The sequence below is a fragment of the Equus quagga genome, chromosome 4 (assembly GCF_021613505.1).
Source record: "Equus quagga isolate Etosha38 chromosome 4, UCLA_HA_Equagga_1.0, whole genome shotgun sequence".
Lineage (NCBI taxonomy): Eukaryota > Metazoa > Chordata > Mammalia > Perissodactyla > Equidae > Equus > Equus quagga.
The window spans coordinates 9,354,977-9,378,158 of record NC_060270.1 but is presented as its reverse complement, the minus strand read 5'-3'; the positions used below and the strand labels follow the sequence as shown (position 1 = coordinate 9,378,158).

General features: G+C 36.9%; 1 protein-coding gene across 8 annotated transcripts in view; it reads left to right on the top strand.

Annotated features, from left to right (window-relative positions):
• Window positions 1–23,182, top strand: part of CBLB (Cbl proto-oncogene B) — a 190,725-nt gene that overhangs the window by 14,163 nt on the left and 153,380 nt on the right. For all 8 annotated transcript variants that reach the window (XM_046658874.1, XM_046658873.1, XM_046658872.1 and 5 more), the window contains exon 3: window positions 587–837. In XM_046658874.1, coding sequence (XP_046514830.1) covers window positions 587–837 — 251 coding nt within the window. The remainder of the gene's footprint in view (window positions 1–586; window positions 838–23,182) is intronic.

The following is a 23,182-nucleotide window of genomic DNA, read 5'->3' as shown; positions in this document are numbered from 1 at the left end:
GTGTTTATAGGCATGGGAGACGCTCTGGGAGTGGAGAAGACTCGTTCTGACCTGACACCCATTTGCTACCTAATGACTCCGTTATTAAAATTGCACCTCTGTTTCATTCTCCTCGGGGTTCAGGAACAGTAGACCAAAACAGTAATTAAAATATGTGAAAGAGCTTTAGCTCGGTGTTCAGTGCAGTAAAATTATAACTAAACATGAGACATTGGTTGCCAGCAGAAGAGGCCTATTTCCTCATTTTTGTTTTAGAAAGAGACTATTATTGGCATACAGTAATTAGCACACTGGAGTTCTGTTAAGCCACAAACAATGGGACAGAAGAAAGAATGAAAACTTTAGGAGTTGAAAGTAAAGGTATGACACACAAAAAACTGAATGGCAGGAGAAGAAAACAGTATCTAATTATATTAAGACATGAATATTTACCAGTTCTTTGTAGATGGAGATAGTAATTTTTAGATCAAAATTTATATTATGGAAACTAAAGAAATAGTACATAGTTTCATAAATTTATGATTTTTCTATGAAAGAAATTATTATGGTTCATGTGAAAGTATTTTATTTCTGTCTTTGTTTTTAGGTCAGACTGTGCCAAAATCCCAAACTTCAGTTGAAAAATAGCCCACCATATATACTTGATATTTTACCTGATACATATCAGCATTTGCGACTTATATTGAGTAAATATGATGACAACCAGAAACTTGCCCAACTCAGTGAGAATGAATATTTTAAAATCTACATTGATAGTCTAATGAAAAAGTCCAAGCGGGCAATAAGACTCTTTAAAGAAGGCAAGGAGAGGATGTACGAAGAACAATCACAGGACAGGTAAGAATATTTCAGATTTTATTTTTCTTAGCGTTAAGGTCATTTATTGTTGCTTTTTAAAAAAAATATTTATTTTTTAATTTTTAAATTTGTTTTTGGTGAGGAAGATCAGCCCTGAGCTAACATCTGTTGCCAATTTTCCTCTTTTTGCTTGAGGAAGATTGTTGCTGAACTAACATCTGTGCCAATCTTCCTCTGTTCCGTATGTGGGATGCCGCCACAGCATGGCTGATGAGCGGTGTGTAGGTCTGAACCCAGGATCCGAACTCATGAACTCTGGGCCTCTGAAGCAGAGATGCGCGAACTTAACCACTACGCCACTGAGCTGGCCCCTCTGTTGCTTTTTGCTTCATGGTTAGCACAAATGTCACTTTGTATTTGTTTTGGGGGACATGTCATTACGTTTATGTATTCACTTTTCACATTCTTTAAACCTTGCAGTTTTACGTAAATTTCTTTATGATAGTAGCCAGTTCATGAGACAGTGTTCTTTTCTTTTCAATAGACTTTATATTTTAGGGCAGTTTTAGGTTTTTAGAAAAATTACTCAGAAAGTACAGAGTTCCCACATATCCCCACGCCCCTATGCAGTTTCTCCTGTTATTAGTATCTTGTATAGTGTGGTACATTTGTTACAATTGATGAACCAATATTGACATGGTATTAACTAAAGTTCATAGTTTATAGTGAGGTTCACTCTTTGTGTTGCACAGTTCTGTGGGTTTTGAAAATTTATAATGTCATGTATCTACCATTAGAGTATCATATAGATTAGTTTCACTGCCCTGAAAATGCCCTGTTCTCCACCTGCTCATTGCTTCCCAATGCCCTGACGCCCACCACACACTTCCTGAACCCCTGACAACCACTCATCTTTTACTCTCTGCAGTTTTGCCTTCTTCAGAATGTCGTATAGTTGAAATCATATAATATGTAACTATTTCAGACTGGCTCCTTTCACTTAACAATGTGCATTTAAGGTTCCCCCATGTCTTTCCATTGCTTGATAGCTCATTTCTTTTTATCCCTGAATAATACTCCATTATGTGGCTGTACTGCAGTTTGTTTGTCCATTCACCTGTTGAAGGATATCCTGGTTGCTTCGAATTTTTGGCAGTTATGTGTAAAGCTGCTGTAACTATTCAGAAGCAGGTTTTTGTGTGGACATAAGCCTTCAGCTCATTTGTGTAAATACCTCAGAGCCTGATTGCTGGATCTTGTGGTAAGCCTATGTTTAGCTTTGTAAGAAACTCCAAGACTGTCTTCTCAAGTGGCCGCACTGTTTTGCGTGCCCATCAGCAATGGATGAGAGTTCCTGTTGCTCTGTATTCACCAGCATTTGGTACTGGAGACAGAGTCTTTAAGACACAGTCTTGATTGGATGTGTGTGCGTGTTGGGGGCGGGGTGTAGATGTGGGTGGTGGTGTAGTTTCAGTTCCCATACTTTAACTGACTACTAAGTGAGAACTGGACTGGGGTGGCAAATACTGAAGTGACATCAACTGAATCCTCATTTTATAGCCTTTTGACTTAGAGACTCATCATTAAAGTTTGTTGTTTGGCTATTTCAATGTTAAATTTCATCATCTATCTTAAACCAAATAAAGAAAATAATAGAGTTTTCCATTTCTGGGATATATTAAATATATCTAGAATATTCACTGATAGGAGTCAATTTAGATTTCCAAATTGGAAAGCAAATATTAATTAAAATGTATAATGTCTTAACATAGTTAAGTTGAGTTTTAGTTTAAGACACTTAACCTTTCTGAATTATGGTTTCCTTACATATAGGAAAACCTCTAAGAGACCTCTAATGTTCCTTTCGGGTCAGAAAAACTAATCTGGCTTAGTCTAATAAACCATAGAATTGCATAATAGAAAATTCAGTTATGTAGGTATGTGGCGTCTGAAGTTGTCTGTAAATACCAGCTAAACAAGTAGCCAGAGTGAGTAAAACCATCAAATTCAAACATAGAAAACCCTCTGCCAAGTGTAAAATGTTTACTTATTTATTATTTACCCTCTAAATTAGTGATGAACCTTCACGTAATCGTAGGAGTCTAACCACTTATGTAACTGTGGGCTCATCACTTAATGTTCTTGGACCACAGTTTACACATCTTGAGGGGGTGAATCTTCCAGTTGCCTTTTAGCTTTAAAGCTCTGAGACTCTCTCCAGGACTACCAAGGGGAATTTGAATTGCCACCAGGTACCAGAAGTGAGCTGGAGAAATATCATAGTGATTGTTTATTCTTACAAACCTTTCCAAAATGGCCAAGGTTATGCGAAGTCAGATGTTTATGTTTAAAATTATGTTTTCACTTTGTCGTTCTACCATTGATCTGATAAAACTAAGTTGTTTTATAGATGTCTTTATACTTCTTACTGAAACTTAGTAGCCCTGAAATTCTTCCTGATTCAACAAAGTAATCTTTTAAATTTTATTTTTTAGGTTATCCAAACAGTGAGAGGTGTGTGACTTATAGGTCTAGGAATTTGAGTGGATACAGTGTTTTAATTAGATGCAGTAATATGTGCTATGGTAAACTTGTATCCCACTATCACTGTCTGCTTTAGAAACTTGAAATGTTTGTGTAATTACCATTTTATTTATAAATTTTGATATTTTTTGGCTTTTTATGTGGGAGCATATCATGGGGGAATCTCTGTAAATTTTGGTTGATTGCACGTAGATTTCCATAGATAATGATAGATTGCATGATGCTCACTGATCACCTTGAAGCAGCTCTGTAAAGTCTGTTTTAGGTGTTCAGGTAAATTTTTTCACTCTCCTAAATTCAACCCTGTGACAAAGTTTATTAGTTTCTATACTGGTAGAGCATATTCCTCACTGAATTTTACTGTCATCCGTGTTCTATTTTCTGATGGAAGAGAAAATGTTCTGTGTTCTGTGACTAGCTGTACTTATGCAAAACTTACATTTGATACATGTTTAATCACAATTCATCATAATGTACCATTCTTGATGCACTGTAACAAGGACATAGATTTTTAATTTATGTTTCTTTTGGTAGTAATATATTTTTACACATTCATTTCCAGGTTCCCACTAGGATTTCATATCCAAACTGAGGCTAAAGTGTGCCATTGTACATGGAGCTCTGGGGCATTTTGCTCAGCAGAATATAAAAGAAACTTCTTAGAATGTTCTCATGGCTGTTAGACAAAAGAGTACTGTATGTGGTAGAATGACTTATCTAACCTGTATGACACACTGATTATTGAGAATATTATAAATTCTCTGAACAGTCTTTTTTTGGTTCTCCAAATAATGTCCGTAGGGACATTGTATTATTAAGTTAAAAGTAAAGGGGACAGGAATAGCAGAAATAGTAATTTGAAGTTCAGTGACTAAACCAGCATTGCCCCGAGTGGTTATGTACTTTATTGAAGAAAACTGTGCTGGATGAGTTTGTGAATCAAAATGTTTATTTTAATGTTTCTGTTATGTCAAAAATAAACTTCTTTGTGGATTTGTTTTAAATGTAAGGGCAAATGGGGAAAATTTGGTTATCAGTTTTGAACTAGCTCTGTTTTAGTTGATTCCTAAAATGTGAGTAGCCTGAATTTTTAAAGCAATTTCACATAAAAGTGATAAATATAATAACAGATAGAAAAAATAAATATAACACATGGCGCACAATGTATTTCCTGTGTAGAAGGCGAGAGATTGGAAATTATAGTTAGATAAATTTATTTGCTACTGAAATAGGTACAGAGGGCATAGGGCAAGCCTCTTATTTTGCGAATGGGTGGAATGATGATTTCTGGGAGAGGCCAGCGCGTGCCCCACTTGACTTTTACAGTAAACCTCTTGCTTCTCTAGTACCACTTGTCCTGAGTTTTTGGGTTTTTTATTTTCCCTTACAAACAAGTGAACCTCACACTGAGTTGGTGCTTTTCCAGCTGAGTGTCTTGACTGTTCTGAGCTGGTATTGCTAGGAAGAGTAATTCATTGACTTCTGGCACGCATCAAGTGTTCATGTGTATGTGTGGAGTGGGGTTGGGGATCATGTAGAGAAGGGAGAATTTATAGTTTCAAGCGCAGAGAAGAGGAGAAACATTTATCAGATTTCTTAAAGTTTTCCTGACAAAAGTCTAAATGGGTGTGAAGGTAGTTACAGCTGACAAATCGACAGTTGACAGGATTGTACATCTCACCTTTCTTGAGCAGTTTGACTAGCACTTTCATGCTTTGACCATTTCAATAGTAAAATTGACTCTTTTATAGAAGAAATTATGTACTAATCACCTGTTCGGTGAAGCCTGGGATTGGACACTGTTTTTGAGAATACCCAGAGGTGGTGGCCCAGGGATGTTCAGATTTTCCATATTTTAGAACCGCTTCAGTGAACCAGAGTGCTAAGACCCAATTTTCCCTCCCACACTCTGGTTTACAACCACTGAAACAAAACCAGAGGCAACCGAGGTGGAAAAAGAGCTTTGCATTTGATGACCTAGCTGTGAAGAAAATAAAGGCTTTGAAAAAGTTCTTGCCAGAGAGTAATTCATCGATGTTGTCATATTATTAATGCCATTTCAAAGCCCCTGGACCACTCCTTATGCACATGCATTGTAGAAAACAACTCATAGTTTAAATAGCTTTTGTAATAATATTCATTCCAGTTAAGACTTTTAAAAAAGTATTTTGACATACATAGAAAAATTAGTCCTACAAGGTGCTAGCCTAGCCTTTATTTAAAATCCTTCGGAAGCATCAGGCCAAAATCTTTCTCCATTGACCATTTGGCTGAACAAAGAAAAATGTATAACCTGCTACATTAATAAAGTGCCTTTCCCCTTAAGGGACCACAAATCACTGGGCTTGCTGTCTCCCTTTGTGTAATTTGTGAGATAGTGTACCAAGAACATTTTGGAACTGATACATTAAATATACATGGTTGGTTTAAAAGTTGAATCCAGACAACATTAGCTGCAACAGTAACAAGAATGAAAGCAGCAATGAAACACACTGCTGCAAACAAGCCTGCTTGCTGTCCTCATACCCCTGGATGACAGCATTGCTGGGACCAAAGAGTAATGTTGTATTAATTTAAATGTTTACGTTTTTGTAAACACAAGTACATGTTGATTACGTGGTTATGGAAGTAGTTTTGAAATTCATCATGGGTTTTCAGTTTACCCATATAAAGAGATTGACCTGTATGCCAAGTTTGGGCTTTATGTGATAATTTTAATTATTACTTGATTTCACAGGTTCGTGGCCTTGTTTATAATGCCACAGTAAGTTCCACATTTTCTCATAGGCGGCTCTGTACATTGTTAGAAGGAAATGAGGGCAGAGTGCTGTTTCACCAAGTAAGGATCTCGTGGTCTGATGCCCTTTCTGCTCCAAGTGTTCTCTGTAACTTTGATTGGTTTCCTGACTCCAGTCTGTGTTTTCAGTCTTTAAATTATTTTCTAGATATTCACAATATTTTTTTGACTCAGACATTGCAGCATCATACAATGAAGATGTAGTTTGTTTTAGACTAAATGCTACTGTTACATCAGTCTATTAAATAATTTTTCAAATCCAGTGGTAGTTTCTAGTACAAATATTGTTTTTATTACAATGATCATTTGCAGGAGAGTTCATCTTAGGGAAGTTATGTCTTTTATAAATAATTTGTACTGCATTGAATGCATTCCATTTATTCCATGGAATATCTTATTTATTGATGCACGAGAGGGAATGGTTTATACTCTTTTTTAGAAATAATTTTATGTTTGCAAAATTAACCTAGTCTTCCTATTTTTCTTTTTTATTTAATGGTAAAAGTTTCAGTTAGCGTTTCAAGAGGACAAGGGACAAGTTGCAAGTAGAAACAAGATGACTTTTAAATAAGTCAAAATAAGTTACTGATCTTTTTTGAACACAAGTATTAGAAATATACTCAATTGCTATTTAGTTTTTTTCTCTATTTGCATTCTAGGCATTTTTTCCTTTTTGTTGGAAGTCTATAGGAATGAAAAGATTAATTTCTGTCGTTTTAAAGTCATAAGTAACTTGACTTCAGAGGACAAACAGTAGTCAGTCTTTTTAAGTAGAAGTGTGTCTGCCAGGTAGGAAATGGAATTTTCTTTAGAAACTTGAACATCTTCTTAAGACTGACACATCATAAATGAATAAAAAGTTTATTTAGTCTTGATAAGAATGCTTTCATTCATATTTCCCGCCTCTGAGAGATGTGAATATAATTTTTCTCAAGTTTGGAAATGAAAGGGCTTATTTCTTTAACACACCATGGAAGTAGAGACCACAAGAAAGTTATTTAGACAAATGTTTTCAATGTTAAACAAAGGAAGTCTGTTAGAGTGGGCAGGTGAGAGCTTGCGGGATGCATCTTTGACTGTCAAGGACTTCATGGCTCACTATATCCATGCTGTTTTGCTAACTAGCTATAGAGTAATTTTCTTGGTGATTTTCATATGAGTGAAAAGTGAAAGGAGTTTCTCTAGCAACTTCTTCTTTGCGGTACATTTTCAAATTACAAAAGAAAAAATTATTCAGATATAACTTGAAACTAAATGAACTGTTCTTAAATTTTAAATAAAATGTTTACATATAATCTATTTATTTGCCGCTTATTTTATTTATGCCTTTTCCAGCCCTGTGTTAATGTCATTCAGCCCTTAACTCCTGGTTTATTAGCTATTAAAAATTTTATTGCAATTTATTTAGATTCCTTCCAAGTCAAACTATATTATACACACATGATATTTTGATTTTAAAATTGCAGAATTTTTTTCCCTGCGGTTTAGAGTTTATTAAATGTTTATAAATTCCTGAGAGTGATAACAGTTGTATTATAAGACAGTAAGCTGACTCACAAGACTCGAGTGAACTTGGCTTTATGGTTGAATACCTTTTATGTTTTCAGTCTTAAGGCAGCTTATTAAAATTGATGTTTTCTTTTCAGTAAATATCTGGTGACATTCAAATTTGATAATTAAAATCCAGAAGCACTCAAGAAAGAATGCCTGTTTTTAGTTTCATAATAACAATACTCCCACCAAGAAGGTTCATGAATGATGTCTTTCAAGTGGCCGATTTGTTATTTAGTTAAAGAAAGCTCCTGTGGCAATTTCTTACAAAACTAAATTGAAGTTTGTTTATAAAACAGGCAGGCTGCAGTGATAGTCCTATAGCCTGAGGAGTCTTTGGAAATCTAGCCCAAGAACCTGCTTTTTTTTTTTCCTCAAGTAATTTAGCAAAGAAGTGGAGTTTCTGGGAATCCAAACAGATTAGCATCCAGCACTAATTGGGTAGTTCATAAAATGGTACTCATGTCTGACTGTTTTGAAATAAAGTGCTTCGGAAATACTCAGTTTTCTAAATCCATTTTTAATGTTAATCTTTTGTCTCTTGAAGCTCATTATTGTTAGAGCATGAGTTCTTGTTGGAGTTTGTATTTATACGTCAGTTGTTTATAAATGTGCTAATTCTAGCAGGAGGCACATATGAGGTCATTACAAAAAGTACCCAATTATAGATTCAGATAATAAAGAAAGATTGAGGTTGCCTGTCTTTTTTGGTTGAGCCATTGAGGAACAGATTAAACAGAAAGATAATTTAGACACATATATTGAAATGTGTCACTTTGATCATCTGATAGCGTGACCCTGTAGCCACGTGTAATCCTAGACCTGTGACTGTGTCGGTCCCCTAGGGCTGCTGTAACAAAACGCCACCAACTGAGTGCCTTGAACAGCAGTCTAAGTTGTTTAGGTTGATTCTCTCACAGTTCTGGAGCCTAGAAGTCTGAAGTCAAGGTGTCACCAGGGCCATGCTCCGTCAAATCCCCTAGGGCAGGAAGCTTCCATGACTCTCTGAGCTTCTGGGAGCCCCAGGCATTCCTTGGCTTGTGGCAGCATAATTTATGTCTCTGCTTCTGTCATCACATGGTGTCCTCCTCTGTGTGTATCCAGATTTCCCTCTTCTTACAAGAACACCAGTCACATTGGATTGGGGCCCAGCCTAATGACCCCATCTTAACTTTATTACGTCTCCAAAGACTCTATTTCCAAATAAGGTCACATTGACAGGTAGGGTTGAGGTTAGGATTTCAATATATGTTTTTAGGGGACACAATTCAACCCATAACAGTGACCAAATGTGGCAGTGTGAAATTTATACTAAGGAGGGGAAGACAATTGAAACTCGTTAGAGTGTATGACCTAAGTGTGAAAAACTGCCTGGTAGAAGAAAATGCCAAACAAAATTACTTAAAATTATTTTTTAAGGGCCTTGTAGCTCAAATAATTTTTGTAGTTCTTTTGGATTTGTAATAAAAAGCATGGTGAATTAATTTATTGATTAATTTCTGTGGATATACAGACATGTCAGGGACAGAGATACGTTCTGAGAAATGCGTTGTTAGATGATTTTGTCGTGTGAATATTGTAGGGTGTATTTGCACAAACCTAGATGACAGAGCCTGCTGTACACTTAGGCTATATGGTATTAGTCTTATGGGACCACTGTCGTATATGTGGTCTGTTGTTGACCGAAATGTTGTTATGCTGCACGTGACTGTATTGAAAAGTGTGTTGAATTCAACTTTTATTGGTAAGAAAATTTTCATATACATCAACATAAGTGAATTTATAAGTACCTTCTTATAACAGACATTCTTACTGATTTCGAAGTATAAAATGCCATCTCTCTTTAGAAATTATTAGTACTATAAATATGTATATTTAATTAAAACTTAGAATATTAATAGCTCTGCTTATCCTTGATTAAGAATCCCTGTTTTGTTCGTTTATTTTGTGATAAACTCTGGAGGATTAATTAAAATAGTTAATTATGACTTACATCATCATCATTAAATCTGTTTACAAAGTTTTCTGTATTGCAAATTAAAAAAAGAGAAGGGAGGTGTTTTCCATGTTGGTGACATAGTGAAGGCTACTTCACGTTCCCTTTGTGTCTTTAATATTAAGATATAAGGTATTATAAGTATGATTCCAAATTAAGATTTTAGAGAATCAGTTGAAGGATTTTAGCTTAGACAAGAGTAGTAATTGTTTCGAAAGATGTCATGTTGAGTAGCTTAAAGCAGGGGTCAGCAAGCTGTAGAGAGCTAGATAGTAAATATTTTAGACTTTGCCAGATGGTCTCTGGCAACTCCTCAGCTCTGCCTTTATAGCAGGGAAGCAGACACAGACAATATGTCAGTGAATTGAAATGATTGTGTTCTGATAAAACTTTATGTACAGAAACATGTGGAAGACTAAATTTGCCCTGTGGGCCTCTAGTTTCCCAAGTCTTGGCTTAAAGTATTAATCTAAATTTTGAATAGTAGAATTTTAAAAGTGTTCTGTCAACATAGATTGAATACATAAGTTGCATCAATCAGGAACGTGTTGGATAAAAGTGACAATGCCCCATCAACTGTAGTTTACATATAAGAGGTCTGTGTTTCTCAACAATGTGGTTAGAGACCCAAGCTCCTTCTGGCTTTGTAGTCTCCTTCCTTAGTGTGTTGAGTCTGTCCTCATTCTGGTCGCCTCATAGTTGTGGAATTCCTGCTGCAGCTCCATCATTTTTAAGGCTACGAGACTGAGGACAGAAGGGCAGCACCACATATTTCTGTCCACTTTTTATTATTGATCAAAAAGCCGTCCTGGAACCTTTCCACCCGACTTGCTGCCTCCAGATTTCTCTTAGGTCGTTTTAGTCCTGAAGAAATCTGACATCCAGCACAATAGTGAGAACTTTTTAGTGTAAGTTTTTTCTATTCTTGTTGGCTTTCTAGGAAAAAAATATTTAAAAATGCAAGAAGGAATCCAAAAATTGAGGCAGTTTTATCTAAAAACTCATCCTTTAATAGAGAAAACAATTGTTTTCTTTTTTCATTGAATAATACCTCATTCTCTTTTAAACGTTGACTAATGTAAACTTTTGTTTAGACCCAAATAATTGAAAGCAAATAATTAGTTTTAGTAGGTAAGGAAGATTGAAATTATGTTTTTAAAGAAATATATTATTTATCTTTGTTATCAGTGTCTATCCCTCATAAATGAGTGATAAGTATTCTAATTCCATTTTCAATCTGGAGCAGCTAAATTGACTGGAGGTTACATGACTTGACAGGAGTTGTATACATTCACATGTGATGTATTTCTAAATGCTGTCTCATTACCAGTTGGCGAATGTGAGCCCGCAGCTGTTGGCATCTGAGGGGTATCAGCATTGTAAACGCTTTCAGCTTTGTTTCAGGAGCACTCATTTGAACAATTAGCACATTTTATACTTGTGAAAATGAGGTGTTTTCTCATCTTCATTAAACCAGTATTAATGTTGTATGTCAAATGGTCAGTAAATGCAGCTTTTTTTTTTTTTTTTTTTACGAGACAGCTTATATTATTAGTTAAATTTAGGACAGTTTAAAGCTTCATTTCTCAAGCATGCCTTTTTGTATACATATTTCTGTGTGTGTGTGTAAGAAATGTTGCCTGTGACTTCTTAAAGCTTTTCATTTCTCTAGATGAACAAAGTTTTTATTTTTTTCCCTGTAAGGAAATAGGAAAGGTTACCTAAATATTTTTCCTGAAATATATTAATGAAAATGTGAACTCCTTTTACAGATGCTGCAAACACTTCAGTTTTTGTTGTAAAGGGTTTTTATGGGGTATGTTGATTTTCTATGATTGTGACAGCATGTTGAGCTGTCAAGTTCATTCTTTTTCCAGAAATTTCAGACAACTTTAATTTGACTGAAGATCTCAATTCTGGTCAGGCGAGTCTCATTTATCTGATTAAAGTAGGTTTGCATGGATTCAAGTTCTAAGAAACAAAAAAATTCCCCTTAATGAATTTTTTGTGATTTTTTTCCTGTATAATTACAATTTTAGTTTGTCCTCCTGACAATTGGATATGTAAGAGTTATGTTTTTATAAAGTAAATGAAGTCTTGAAATTGGTAATTGGTTACAGTGCTGTTTTCCACTTTATCACTACCTGGTCAACCGGCGCTCTTGCCGTAAATAAAATGTCAGTGGCTCGTGGACGTGCCCATCGTATGGCTACAGTGACAGAAGGGAGTATTGCCACAGAGTATATGGCTCACAAAACTGAAAACATTTACTGTCTGGGCCTTTACTGAGAAAGTTTACTGACCCCTGCACTATTGAGACCCTCTCCTACGGCAGTCTTAGAAACCTGGCATTTTTAGACAAGCATTTTCTTCCTTTTCGTTTCCTTTTCTCCCCTTTTTTGTCAGTGATGCCGTATGACTCACTGATCATGGTGATCTTCTAAGGGCAATAAAATGGTAATGACAGGTGGTTGGCGATTGAGAGCTAAAACCCCGTTAGACCCCTATTTCCTGTCTTGTCTCAGTATTCTCATGTATATGATCATTTTAAAGTGCAATAAATTTACACTTTTTTATAGTTTTTTTTTTTTAACACCAGATATGTCACTAAGGTCTTTCGCAGTGATCTTATCTAGTGGTTTCCCTTCACAGTCCGCGGGCCAGATAATGCAGTCTGTCCCCTGGAATGATGAAGTACAGATCCCTGACTTCACTCAGTACTTCTGTCTTTACCAGTTGGGATCCGAGTATCCACATTTTTTAAAAGTGCCCTACCTATTTCTGATACCCTGCCTGCTCTCAGAATCCCCATGAGTCAAATCGTCTCACTTTGTGTACACAGTTCCCAGGGGCCGCTGAGGTGGCTCGGGTGGGACTGGAATCCTGCGTCTGCTCAGAACTCTTCACTCGAATACACTTCCTTCATCAGCTCTGTAGGGATCCTCTCCCTAGTGTGAGTCATTTTAAAGGAGCTCCAAGAAAGATAAGTTTCTGTAATGCCTTTGAAGGAATTTTGTTGGAAAAGAAGAATTGAAATTATCTTTTTATATTCTTTTTAGATTGGCCTAATCACTACCTTTAGAGTTTATCTTTGCATGCCAGCCCTAAATCCTGCCATTTCTCCTTCCCTTCCTGTCTCCCCCGTTTATGCAGATCCTCTTTCTTATTACAAAATGTCTCTTTTTCCTCCAACTGTAGCATTTATCAAGGCCTTTCATGTGGCACTTAGTGATATATTGTCAAATATTGGTCTCTTTTTAAAATGGTGACAAATCTGGTTATCTTAGGTGTCTCATTATAAGGTATTTTTTTTAAAGATTGGCACCTGAGCTAACATCTGTTGCCAATCTTCTTCTTTTTCTTTTTCCCCTCTTCTCCCCAAAGCTCCCCCGTACATAGTTGTATATTCTAGTTGTGAGTGCCTCTGGTTGTGGTATGTGGGACGCCGCCTTAGCATGGCTTGACGAGTGGTGCCGTGTCCGTGCCAAGGATCCAAACTGGCGAACCCCTGGGCAGCTGAAGCAGAGCGCGAGAACTTAAACACTTGGCCATGGGGCGGGCCCCTCATTATAAATTCTCTAAAGGCAAAAATCACTTCTTCTCCTTTGTGTCTCCCAAGGTATCCAGAACAGTGCTTCACAGTTGGCAAACACTCATGAAAAAACTATGATTTTTTCTGTAGAATTACTGTAGGATCATTTGAACATCCTGATGGATTCCTTGATTATGAGCTACTGGGGCCTGGAAACAGGAAAAAGTGAAAATGTCACATTGGGAGGTGTCCTGTGAGGTGTCCAAAGGCTCGCTTTTAGAATTGTAGGTAACCTCTTAATGTCAGCTCCTGCAGAGCTGGCAGTGGACGCCATTGATTTTAGAAGGAGGAAAGGTCCATAAGCATTGTAACACCATTGTTATTTATTATAGATTATCTTTTAAGACAATTTTGAATTCCTTGTGTATATACAATATCTTTAATGTAGTTACCCTTTTGGATAAAGTTGGTGAAGTTACTGTGGTTGGAAGCACTTGCTTAATGGCGTGTCCTAGTAACCCCTTTGCACCTGTGAGATGAATCCCTGAAAAACCCATTCCGCCTGTTCCCACAGACCGCACATGGCAGTGAGCCTACTTCATGGCCTTCCTACTGACTGGCTAGTTCTTCCTCTGAGCTCTTATGAGTGTTTTCACTTCCTCTTATTCTTATTTTAACATTTCTTCAAAGACGGTTTTTGTTTCTGTGCTATGTTGTATTTATGACTCTAAACACACAGGACTTTTCAGCAACTGGGGAATCCTCCCAAACCTATGCTTTCGACATGAATAGTCCAGTTTCGTTTGGTATATATTGTTGACAGAAGTGCTCCGTCTTCTTTATAGCTTGCTGTGCAGCATAGGGTCATCGCACGGCTTTACGCTCTTCAGGGAGCGCGTCAATACATGTGCACAGGTGAAAAAAGTCTTAGTATGGTAATCATCTTGTGTTCTTATTGATGGAGTTCCCTGTTATAGATAAGGATTTTCAAACTTGAAAATCAGTTTTCAGATTTTAGCTATTTGTGTATTTAACTGCCATCTCTTTTTCTTTCCTTTTAAAAGGCAGGGTTAGACATTTGGATCGGGTATTCTTGCCATATACGCTGCTTTTTTGTGTTTTTGTGGGATGAGTATCCCAGCTCGAGGGACATCTGAGACATTGTGAACATGTAGACAGGACTTCTAAAGAAAGGAATTGCCGTTCTCTTACATCAACTGTGCAGACTTAGAAACAGACTTTGAAGGAAAACAGAGGCATGTGTGTTCTCACTGTGTGTTATTGTTGCGCCCCCTCACATAGCTGTTAGGATTTGTCAGCAGTTTATTTTGACTCACTGTACCAAAGTGGGGGTGGTTTTGTGTGTTTTTGTAAGTTAACTAATGTGGGATGTCAGTAATCTCAACTTTACCATTTTGATTGGCTGTGCTCCATCCATTTCTTAGGCCATATTTTAGTACTGAAACTTGCCTAAAAATATTTGCCAAATAGTTTTTCTCTTCTTATAACTGTGGAGATCAAAACCGATCCTTAAGAGGTATACTCTTTTGTTTCGTTTTGCGTTTGTGGTGTCTTCATGGTATTTCCCCAGACTAGTTTGGGAACGTCCTTGAGTTGTTCTTTTCAATTTATCCTGATAGTTCTTCTTACATAATAAAATTTAATTTTATTTATTATGGGAAGATTGGGGCTGCTCCCAAATCCACATTTCGTTTGCTGGGAAGTGCTTTTAGACACACATAACCCTGATAGATTGTTTTGTTTGGGGATGAGGAAGTCTTTGAGACCTCTGTCTGAAAGAGGATGGGGGCTCCTAGAATTGATGGAATTGGTCTTCTTATTTCAGGAACCGTTTGTGAAGAGAAGGTGGCCGAGATCTGTCTTGACCCTTTTACTGTTTCCTAAGAGAAATAGCCCTCCAGGGAGTTGTGCAATATGGTGGTCCTGGTACATCTTTGACATGACTTTAAGGTTGGGAAGTGAAGCTTTACAGATGGGACTCAAAAGGCAAACAGTGTTTTCCTTTAGTCACCCAAGGTGACCATTACGTGTAAAGATCAGTGTAGATGTTGTGTCCCTGATAACTTTCCATTATGTGACTGCTCTTTATTTACTTCCTCTACATATATATGTCATTTTTCCAGCAGCAAGTTAAATTCTTCTTTGTATGTATGTATTGTAAACTGTCATTTATGTGGGATTAAAATAACTAGAATTCTTTTAGCCTGTTCAGTACTGGATATTAAGGGAGAGACAGATGGCAAGTAAACAAGATGAGAGCAGGACTTTATTTGCTGTATTACAATCTCAAACTACTGTAAAGAACTTTAATGAGATGTTATTTTAGGAAGTTTCCAATTCACTGCAGGTCACCGAAGCTTGGACAGAAGCAGAATGTACATCAAGTATTTTAATATATCAACAATCTACTGCATTTGGTTGAAAGTTCATCTGGAACTAGTAGGGTATATTTTTAAGAGCATAAAAGTTTTTCTGGGTGCCAGTGTGCCTTAGAGTAAAATTACTTTTTTACTTAATTTTACATAGCACTATTTTAAATTTCTAGTTGGAGTTCAGAATCAAGTTGGTTTAAACATGTAAAGTTTCTTCTAGTATCTTCTCTCTCCTTTTTAGTAAGCTCACATTCGTTTTTCTTTATGGTGATTATTTTTAATTTCCCACAGCTCTACTAGAGATTTTCTTCACTGTGCAATAGTAGTTATTTCACATAATTCAAAATTCAGTTCTTCAGTTTCACAAAGACTTTCTATGAGAAATGACTTCAAAATTGTTGGTCTTTTTTTTTTTTAGACTGAAGTTAGTTTGTAGAACTGTTCATAGCATAGGAAAATAAATTCGTATATGAACCCTTCCCAGGTTATTCTTTGTAGAATTACATATTTCTTTTTATCTGTACAAGTAATATGAAGATCTTGGAAAAACATTTGCTTTTCACCCATTAAAATAAAAATAAAGAGCCTTGAAAAATGACTGGTGCTGATAGTTCATGGAGGTTAACAAGTGATATGCAAGACGCAGACTGTCCTTCAGTTGCAAAATGTTACATAGTTTGTACAACTCCCCGGCTCTGGGGGGAGCATGTATTCATCGTTTAATTGGTGAATAAGAAAAGCTTCCAATGAAAGGTCCAATAGATGACCTCAAGATTCCAGCATTTCTAAAGAATATAGAGTCTCTCATGACATGTAGTAGTAGTAGTTAAAATTGAAAAGCAACTTTCTTTAATTGGTATAAACTTAGAGAATATAATAATAGGCTTTTGAAAAAGACCTGTGCACGTTACGTGCTTTGTTTTTTTAACGTGAGTCCTTTTTGTTTCCTTCTCATTTGGGGTTTGTAATCAACTTACATAGTGAATTTTGTGCTAAAATTTATTGTAAGTAAACATGATGTCGGTAAGATTTAGTCCCCCCTCCCCCATTTAGTTATATGAATCTTCTGATTTCTCTTCAATTGCTAGAAATATATTTATGTTTCCTTCAGCTCTTTTCTTGGTTTAAGGAGCTCTTAGCATTGTTTCATTGGAGCGATACCACTGACTGTCTACAACTATGTAAGAAATAGTTTCTTGGATTCTGAGTGAAAGCCTTAGAAAATTTCTACCCGGAAGTCTCCTGTACCCCTCTACGTGTGGAGTTGTAGGAACTAATTCTCCAGATGAAGTCAGTAAGAGCAAAGAAGTGCAGAGTCCTGATGTTCTCATTTGGGCTGGATTTTCCCCCATGTCATCTGTTCTTTTATGAACAGAGCTTAATTCAATCCTTAACAGTTTGTTTTCAAATTTTTGAGCTCATTTTAATGTACAAAGGGGACATTTTGATTAATATGGTTTTCAAGGATGTAGAGTTAACGATCTCATTTGCCGTGAAAACAAAAAATCAGTAATAAAATAGAAGGGCTATTTAGTGGATAATTTGAGAAGGCCAGTTTATTCTGGACTTGGCAAGCTCAAGATCTAGAAGAATAGTAACTTTCATTTTTTTTTTTTTAAAGATTTTATTTTTTCCTTTTTCTCCCCAAAGCCCCCCGGTACATAGTTGTGTATTCTTCGTTGTGGGTTCTTCTCGTTGTGGCATGTGGGACGCTGCCTCAGCGTGGTCTGATGAGCAGTGGCATGTCCGCGCCCAGGACTCGAACCAACGAAACACTGGGCCGTCTGCAGGGAGCTTGCGAACTTAACCACTCGGCCACGGGGCCAGCCCCCATTTTTTTAAAAACAATTAAAGGTTTTGCTTAATTATCAAGTTCTAATTCCTTTGGGATACCGATGTTTAGTGATTAACTGTTTCAGAGGAACTGTTATATGAGGCTTAGAATTTTTGTTTTAAAATTTATGCTGCTCCAACAATAAAAAGAAAAAAGTCTTATCTCTAGATTATTCATTATTGATGTCAGTAGATTTAAAAGAGAAGCATATTTGATTTTTGAAATTTCCATGAATAGTGGAGTTATTTGAATTATAAGTGAAATGCCTAGGAATGTGAATCTTACTTTTTACATCGGAATTGAACTGAAACATTTATGCTTACAATACCCCTGGATGGAAAACAAATCTTAACAGCATTTCTTATTCAGAAAACAAAACTGATTACAAGCAGAAAGAAAATATCCTACTGAGTATTTGAAAGCCAAATGAGTTGTAAAAAAAGTAAAAATCACTAATCTTTATCTTACATTAAAGTTTTTAATTTTGTTTATTTTTAACTGGTCATGGAAATTAATAAGCCTGTTTGTCCCAGGGAAAGGGTAGCTGGTCGGCTTTCACTGTTCTTCTTGAAGCAGGATTCTGGAAGGCTCTCCAGAACCATTGTGCAGAATGAGTCGTTTTTATTTGCTAGCCACAAAATCTGTTCTCTTTATACAAGACCATGTGGTTGAAATGAATAGAAACTGTGATGGCTATAACCTTGAGTAATAACACGACAAAAGCACTATTTATTCATAGGAGTGGTTCATCACTTATATTTCTCCATTATCTGCCTTTCTAGCCCCATCTCAAGACGGTCTCCCTCCGGTCTTTTTGCTCCAGCAACTCACATTTTTCAGTTTTTAAGGCCTCCAGGACCTTCATATCTGTGACTGCTCCTGCCTGAAGCTGTTTCGGCTCTCTAACTCTCGCTCATCCTTCAGATCACAGCTTACGTGTCAGTTCCTCAGAGACACCTTCCTTGACCGGTCACCCAAAATTATTCTGCACATTATTTTATCTCCTGGTACTCCGTTTTCTTCTTTCCAGATCCTGTCACAATCTGTATAAGGTTCTTTCTTTTCTTCACTACTCTCTCCGCAGTGCCTACAGCAGTTCCTGCATGTAGTAGGGACTCAGCAAAGATGCATTAAAAGAGCGAGTGATGAGTGCGCACTAATCTCAAGCTACATGCTGTTTAAGGAGCATCATAAAACTTGGCAGGCATTATTATACCTGTATATGGACAAGAACCATTGTTGGTTTTGGTTTGTTTTGTTCAGTTTTGTTTCTGTGAATGGAAGGAGAAATTTAGTAGTTATTAAGCCAGAGAAAGTTAATTAAATTGGGCTTGTTAATCTTGTATGGTCCAGAGAGATTTCTTTTCATCAGCTGAGTGTTATATTTTTATGTGACATTTTAGGAAGGATGAAAAGGACCTGGCAGCCACGTGCATCACTCTTTTGCCTGCTGATCCATAATTAGAACCAGTGTCTAGAGTCTGTTTTAGCCTAGAACTAAATAGCATAGAAAGTCAGACTTACAAGTGAAACCGCTTTCCACATATTTGTTTGTTGTACTTTAGTGCTTAAAATTAGCATATTTAAAAGTTTTACTGAGAAGCATGAAATTGGAACTCCATGCATCCATATTATATTTCTTCTTAATGCAAATTAAAGTAAAATTTCAAAATCCTTATAACTTAGGTGCTATTGGGTAGTTTCTTGGTCTTAACTTTTAAGTTAATGAGCATAATATTATGACTGTGTCATATATGGGGGTCTTTGATACATGGAACGGGTGAATAGTATTCAGGCATTACTTTACACCTCTTTGAAAGGGTTGTCATCTTTTGAATAATTATATCATGCCAGATTATTTTTATAACAAGTTTTTAATGGTACCTTATTTCTGGTGGTATCAACCTAAAACTGCTTTGACCAGCCTTTTGGCTCCACTCTACTTCTCTGACCTATATTCTCTATCAGTATCCCATACTATAGTATTCCCTCTTTATAGCTTTGTTTATTTGGTTCCCTTAATTTGAAATAATTAAAAAACTACCGTGGAACTGTCTTGCTTCCTCTTGATTAACATTTAAACTTCAGCCTCACTGGTCTAATCTTGATTCCTGAATTGCGCCAAAATCTTTTCCACCTTGTTGCCTCTTCAGATTGCTTCCCCTTTCTGAAAAGCTGTTTCTCTGGCTCTACATTTTTAGGGCAGGGACAAAGCCTCGGTACACATATCACCTCCTTAGATTGGCCTTCTTTGACCGCCCCCTCTAAAATAGATGTCCTGGATGGTGTTTGGAATGCTTACTGATGGTTTCTTCTTTTTCTCACTTATGTTACGTGTCTGTCAAGGTATAATTGAAGTTCTCCTTCTTAAAGCATTTTCTGAATACTCGAGTGCTAGAATTTGAGTCTTTTGAGCTTTCACTATGTGTCAAAACACTGCAGTTGGTGGTGTAGAAGCAGAGTTCTATGTTGGTTCTTCAGATGCCCTGTATCTAGTTGAGGGATACTCAGGGTCCTCAGTGCTCGCAGAGGAGGGCGCCCGAACCCACCTAGGGGTTGGGGAAGACCTGCAGTGGGGAATTATGGGTGAGCTGAGGCTCGAGGGTTGAGGAGCAGTTAGAGATGGGCAGGGGATGGTGTCATGGAAGACATTTTAAAGGAGTAGGAAGTACCCACCAGGTTTAGGAATATGGGAAAGGGTATTGTGTTGGGATGCTGTGGTTTGGGGTATCTTAGCAGGGTGGGAATTGGGGGATTTTGGTTTCCTTTTCATGCTTTTTCTCTTCTGCTCTTCTGACTTCTCACTATGAGCATGGTTGTTTCTGATGGGGGTGGGGGAGTATATATTGGGGGAAAAAACAAGAAAGGAAGTTACTCTGACAGTGTACCACAGAATTTCATATTTAAATGACAACGTTTTGCATTTTGGGTATTTCACGTGCTAGCTGTTCATTTTGAAGTTTGGTGCTGCTGGTGCGTTTTCGATCCTGCCTTGCTTCAGCCGTGTGCTAGACCACGTGCATATGCACGGTGGGTGCTCAGTTAACACCTGCAGGGAGCGGCCGACTTCAGGGAACAGGGTTTGCCTTTTCGGCTTGAGGATTTTCCTCATTGTGCCCTAATTGAAGATGCAGTGGACATTGTGCTTCCCATGAGGCTCTGCCTGAGACAAGCATTTGATCTACGCAGGCGTGTGCCTGACTTGATACCCTGAAATGGCTTTGTCTCTGAAATTATGTAGTCAGATATTTTCCTGTCTTAGAACTTCAACTTTAAAATTTGATCTCAGGCTGCAGGTCTTTTGGGGTTTTTTTCTGAAACAAACTTTTGGAGACAGAGATGGTTCTTTAAAAGAAAGAAAATGTGTAGTTCTCATCTGTCTCCTATCTCTCACAACAAAATCTGATTGATCTTTCTTGTTACTATTTGATGCTTCATAAGATTGATCCAGTATCAAGGTTCCCAACGCTTCCCCTAACAGAAGGAAAACGTTCAGATCCTTGTATTGCTGACTCGGGGAAGTGTTACAGGGAGAAGAAAGCCTTCGATAGGAAATGTTGCTTCCTCTAGGAAATGAAGTACAAGGACCTAAATGTCCATCAAATAAACAAGGGACAACCTTATTAGGCAATTTTGAACACCTATTCAACGCCTTTATTAGGAGGCTTTTCCTATCGTGATTCTCAAGGATTTATAAGGTGATTATATCACATAAGTTGTTTTGATGTTGACAGCAGTGCATTATTTGGGGGGCGGGGCGGGGGTAGAAAGTACAGATTATAACTGTACGTTATTGCTCTCTTCTTTGTTTCTTAACATCTAAAGCAGTAGAATTCCTAAGTGTTCCAGTGAAAATAGACCTGATCGTTGGAGTTCTTGGGTTTACTGGTGTGCTAATTACATATAAAGTGAGGTATTTCTTTAAGTTAAAGCAGTATTTGAAGATAACGCTTCAAATTCTATTATTAAGGCTGTGTTGAGTTAAAATTTCAGCATAATAAATGATTTGCACTTCTTGTAATGGCTTTCGACAGCAGGAATTTTTCCTGCAGAGGAATAATCAATTAGAAATGTGAAGCAATGTTTCCAAAGTTATAATAATGTATCTTTTAAAAATTTTGTGCAATATGCTAGACTAAGTGATAGGAGATTTTAAATTAAGGTGAATGCTCATTAACTTTGAAAGGATTTTTTTTTTGAAAGGAGAAGAACAAGATAGAAAAGTTTGATTTGGGAAAGAGATCTTCTTGCATGTCGTAAAGATAGCTGCAGTTGTGTGTGTGGGAGTTGGTCTGCCTTCACTGTGAGAAAACAGCTGTGCAGACAGACAGACAGTTTTCATTACATCTAGTTCACCTGTGTGTTTGATACTAGAGTGTTTATTTTGTCATAAGGTACAAAACCGGATTTGGAAAGTAACATATTTCCTGAAGTAAGCATATTTCGTGAACTTTATAAAAACGATATTTTAAAACATTATCATTGTGTTAGAGGATATTACAGTATATCTTTAGTAGTTACTACATAGGGGGATAGAAGATTAAAAAGATGTTACTTAAATTGTATGTTATTTTTCGGAAGACTATAACTTAAAAAGAATTGCAGCCAGTTGTACATGTTTAATTTTCTGGCCTAGAAATGTGGCCTAGAAGTTCCCTAGAAGCTTCTGTTCCATTGTGGTTGAAATGTTTTCTCACATTTTTGAACTACCTCATCACTGCTCATGTAGGTGATATCTTGAAATGTGCCCAGAGAAAGTTGTGTAAAACCTCCTTTGACCTTTTCTGGGCTGAGGGCTAAGATACCTTAGACTTGCTGATTATTTTAAACATCTAGTAGATTGTGTTCAGATAACTTTGTTAAAATACTTAAATTTATGGTTTATATATAATCATCTCTCACTTGTAAATTCATCACTCAAAGAAAGGTAGAAAGTATTTGCCCAAGGGTCGAGAGTAGTATTACTTAAATTTGTTGTTGCATATTTATTTATTTGCTGTTCTATGCTAGAACAAGTTTGAGACTAAAATGGGAAAACTGTTCATTTTGGTGTTGGTTTTTAAAAATGTTTAGTCTTTCATATGATCCTACCTTTGAAGTATCTTGGCATCTATTTTAATATTTTCTCCTTTAAGGAAAGATGAAAATTAACAATATTACTTCTAATTTGGCTCAGTGCACTCCATGAAACTTCATTTTATATCTCATGAGAATCATTTTGTAGTTTCCATTGTCATCTGTTAAAGATTGCTGATTGCCCCCAAAATTCATTTTGCTCCTTGTTTATCATAATATATTTCCTCACTTTTATTTACCCGTAGTGAAGACAGTATTTCCTGGGCTCGCATGGAGCTGATGTGGCCCTGTGAGTTAGTTCTGACTAATTGGATGTGAATAGAAGTGAGGTGTGCAGCTTCTGGATCATGCCTTTAAAGGGAGGCCACATGCCCTCCTCTCCCCCTGTTTCCTGCTCCTTGCTGGCTAGAATGGGAAGATGGTTATGAGTCATCTTGGGCCACATGGGGGAGAGCGATGGCTTAGGGATGGCAGAACTTCAAGGGAAAAACATTGACCACCTCGGACACTAGAGCTGCTGTGCTTTTAGGTGAGAGGGAAATAAACATCCGCAAAAGCCACTATTGTTTTGGGTCTCTGTCACACAGCCAAAGCTTAAATCCACCACTGTCTGGAAAGGACTCACCATTTCTGCCACATTCTTTTGAGATTTAAGTTCCAA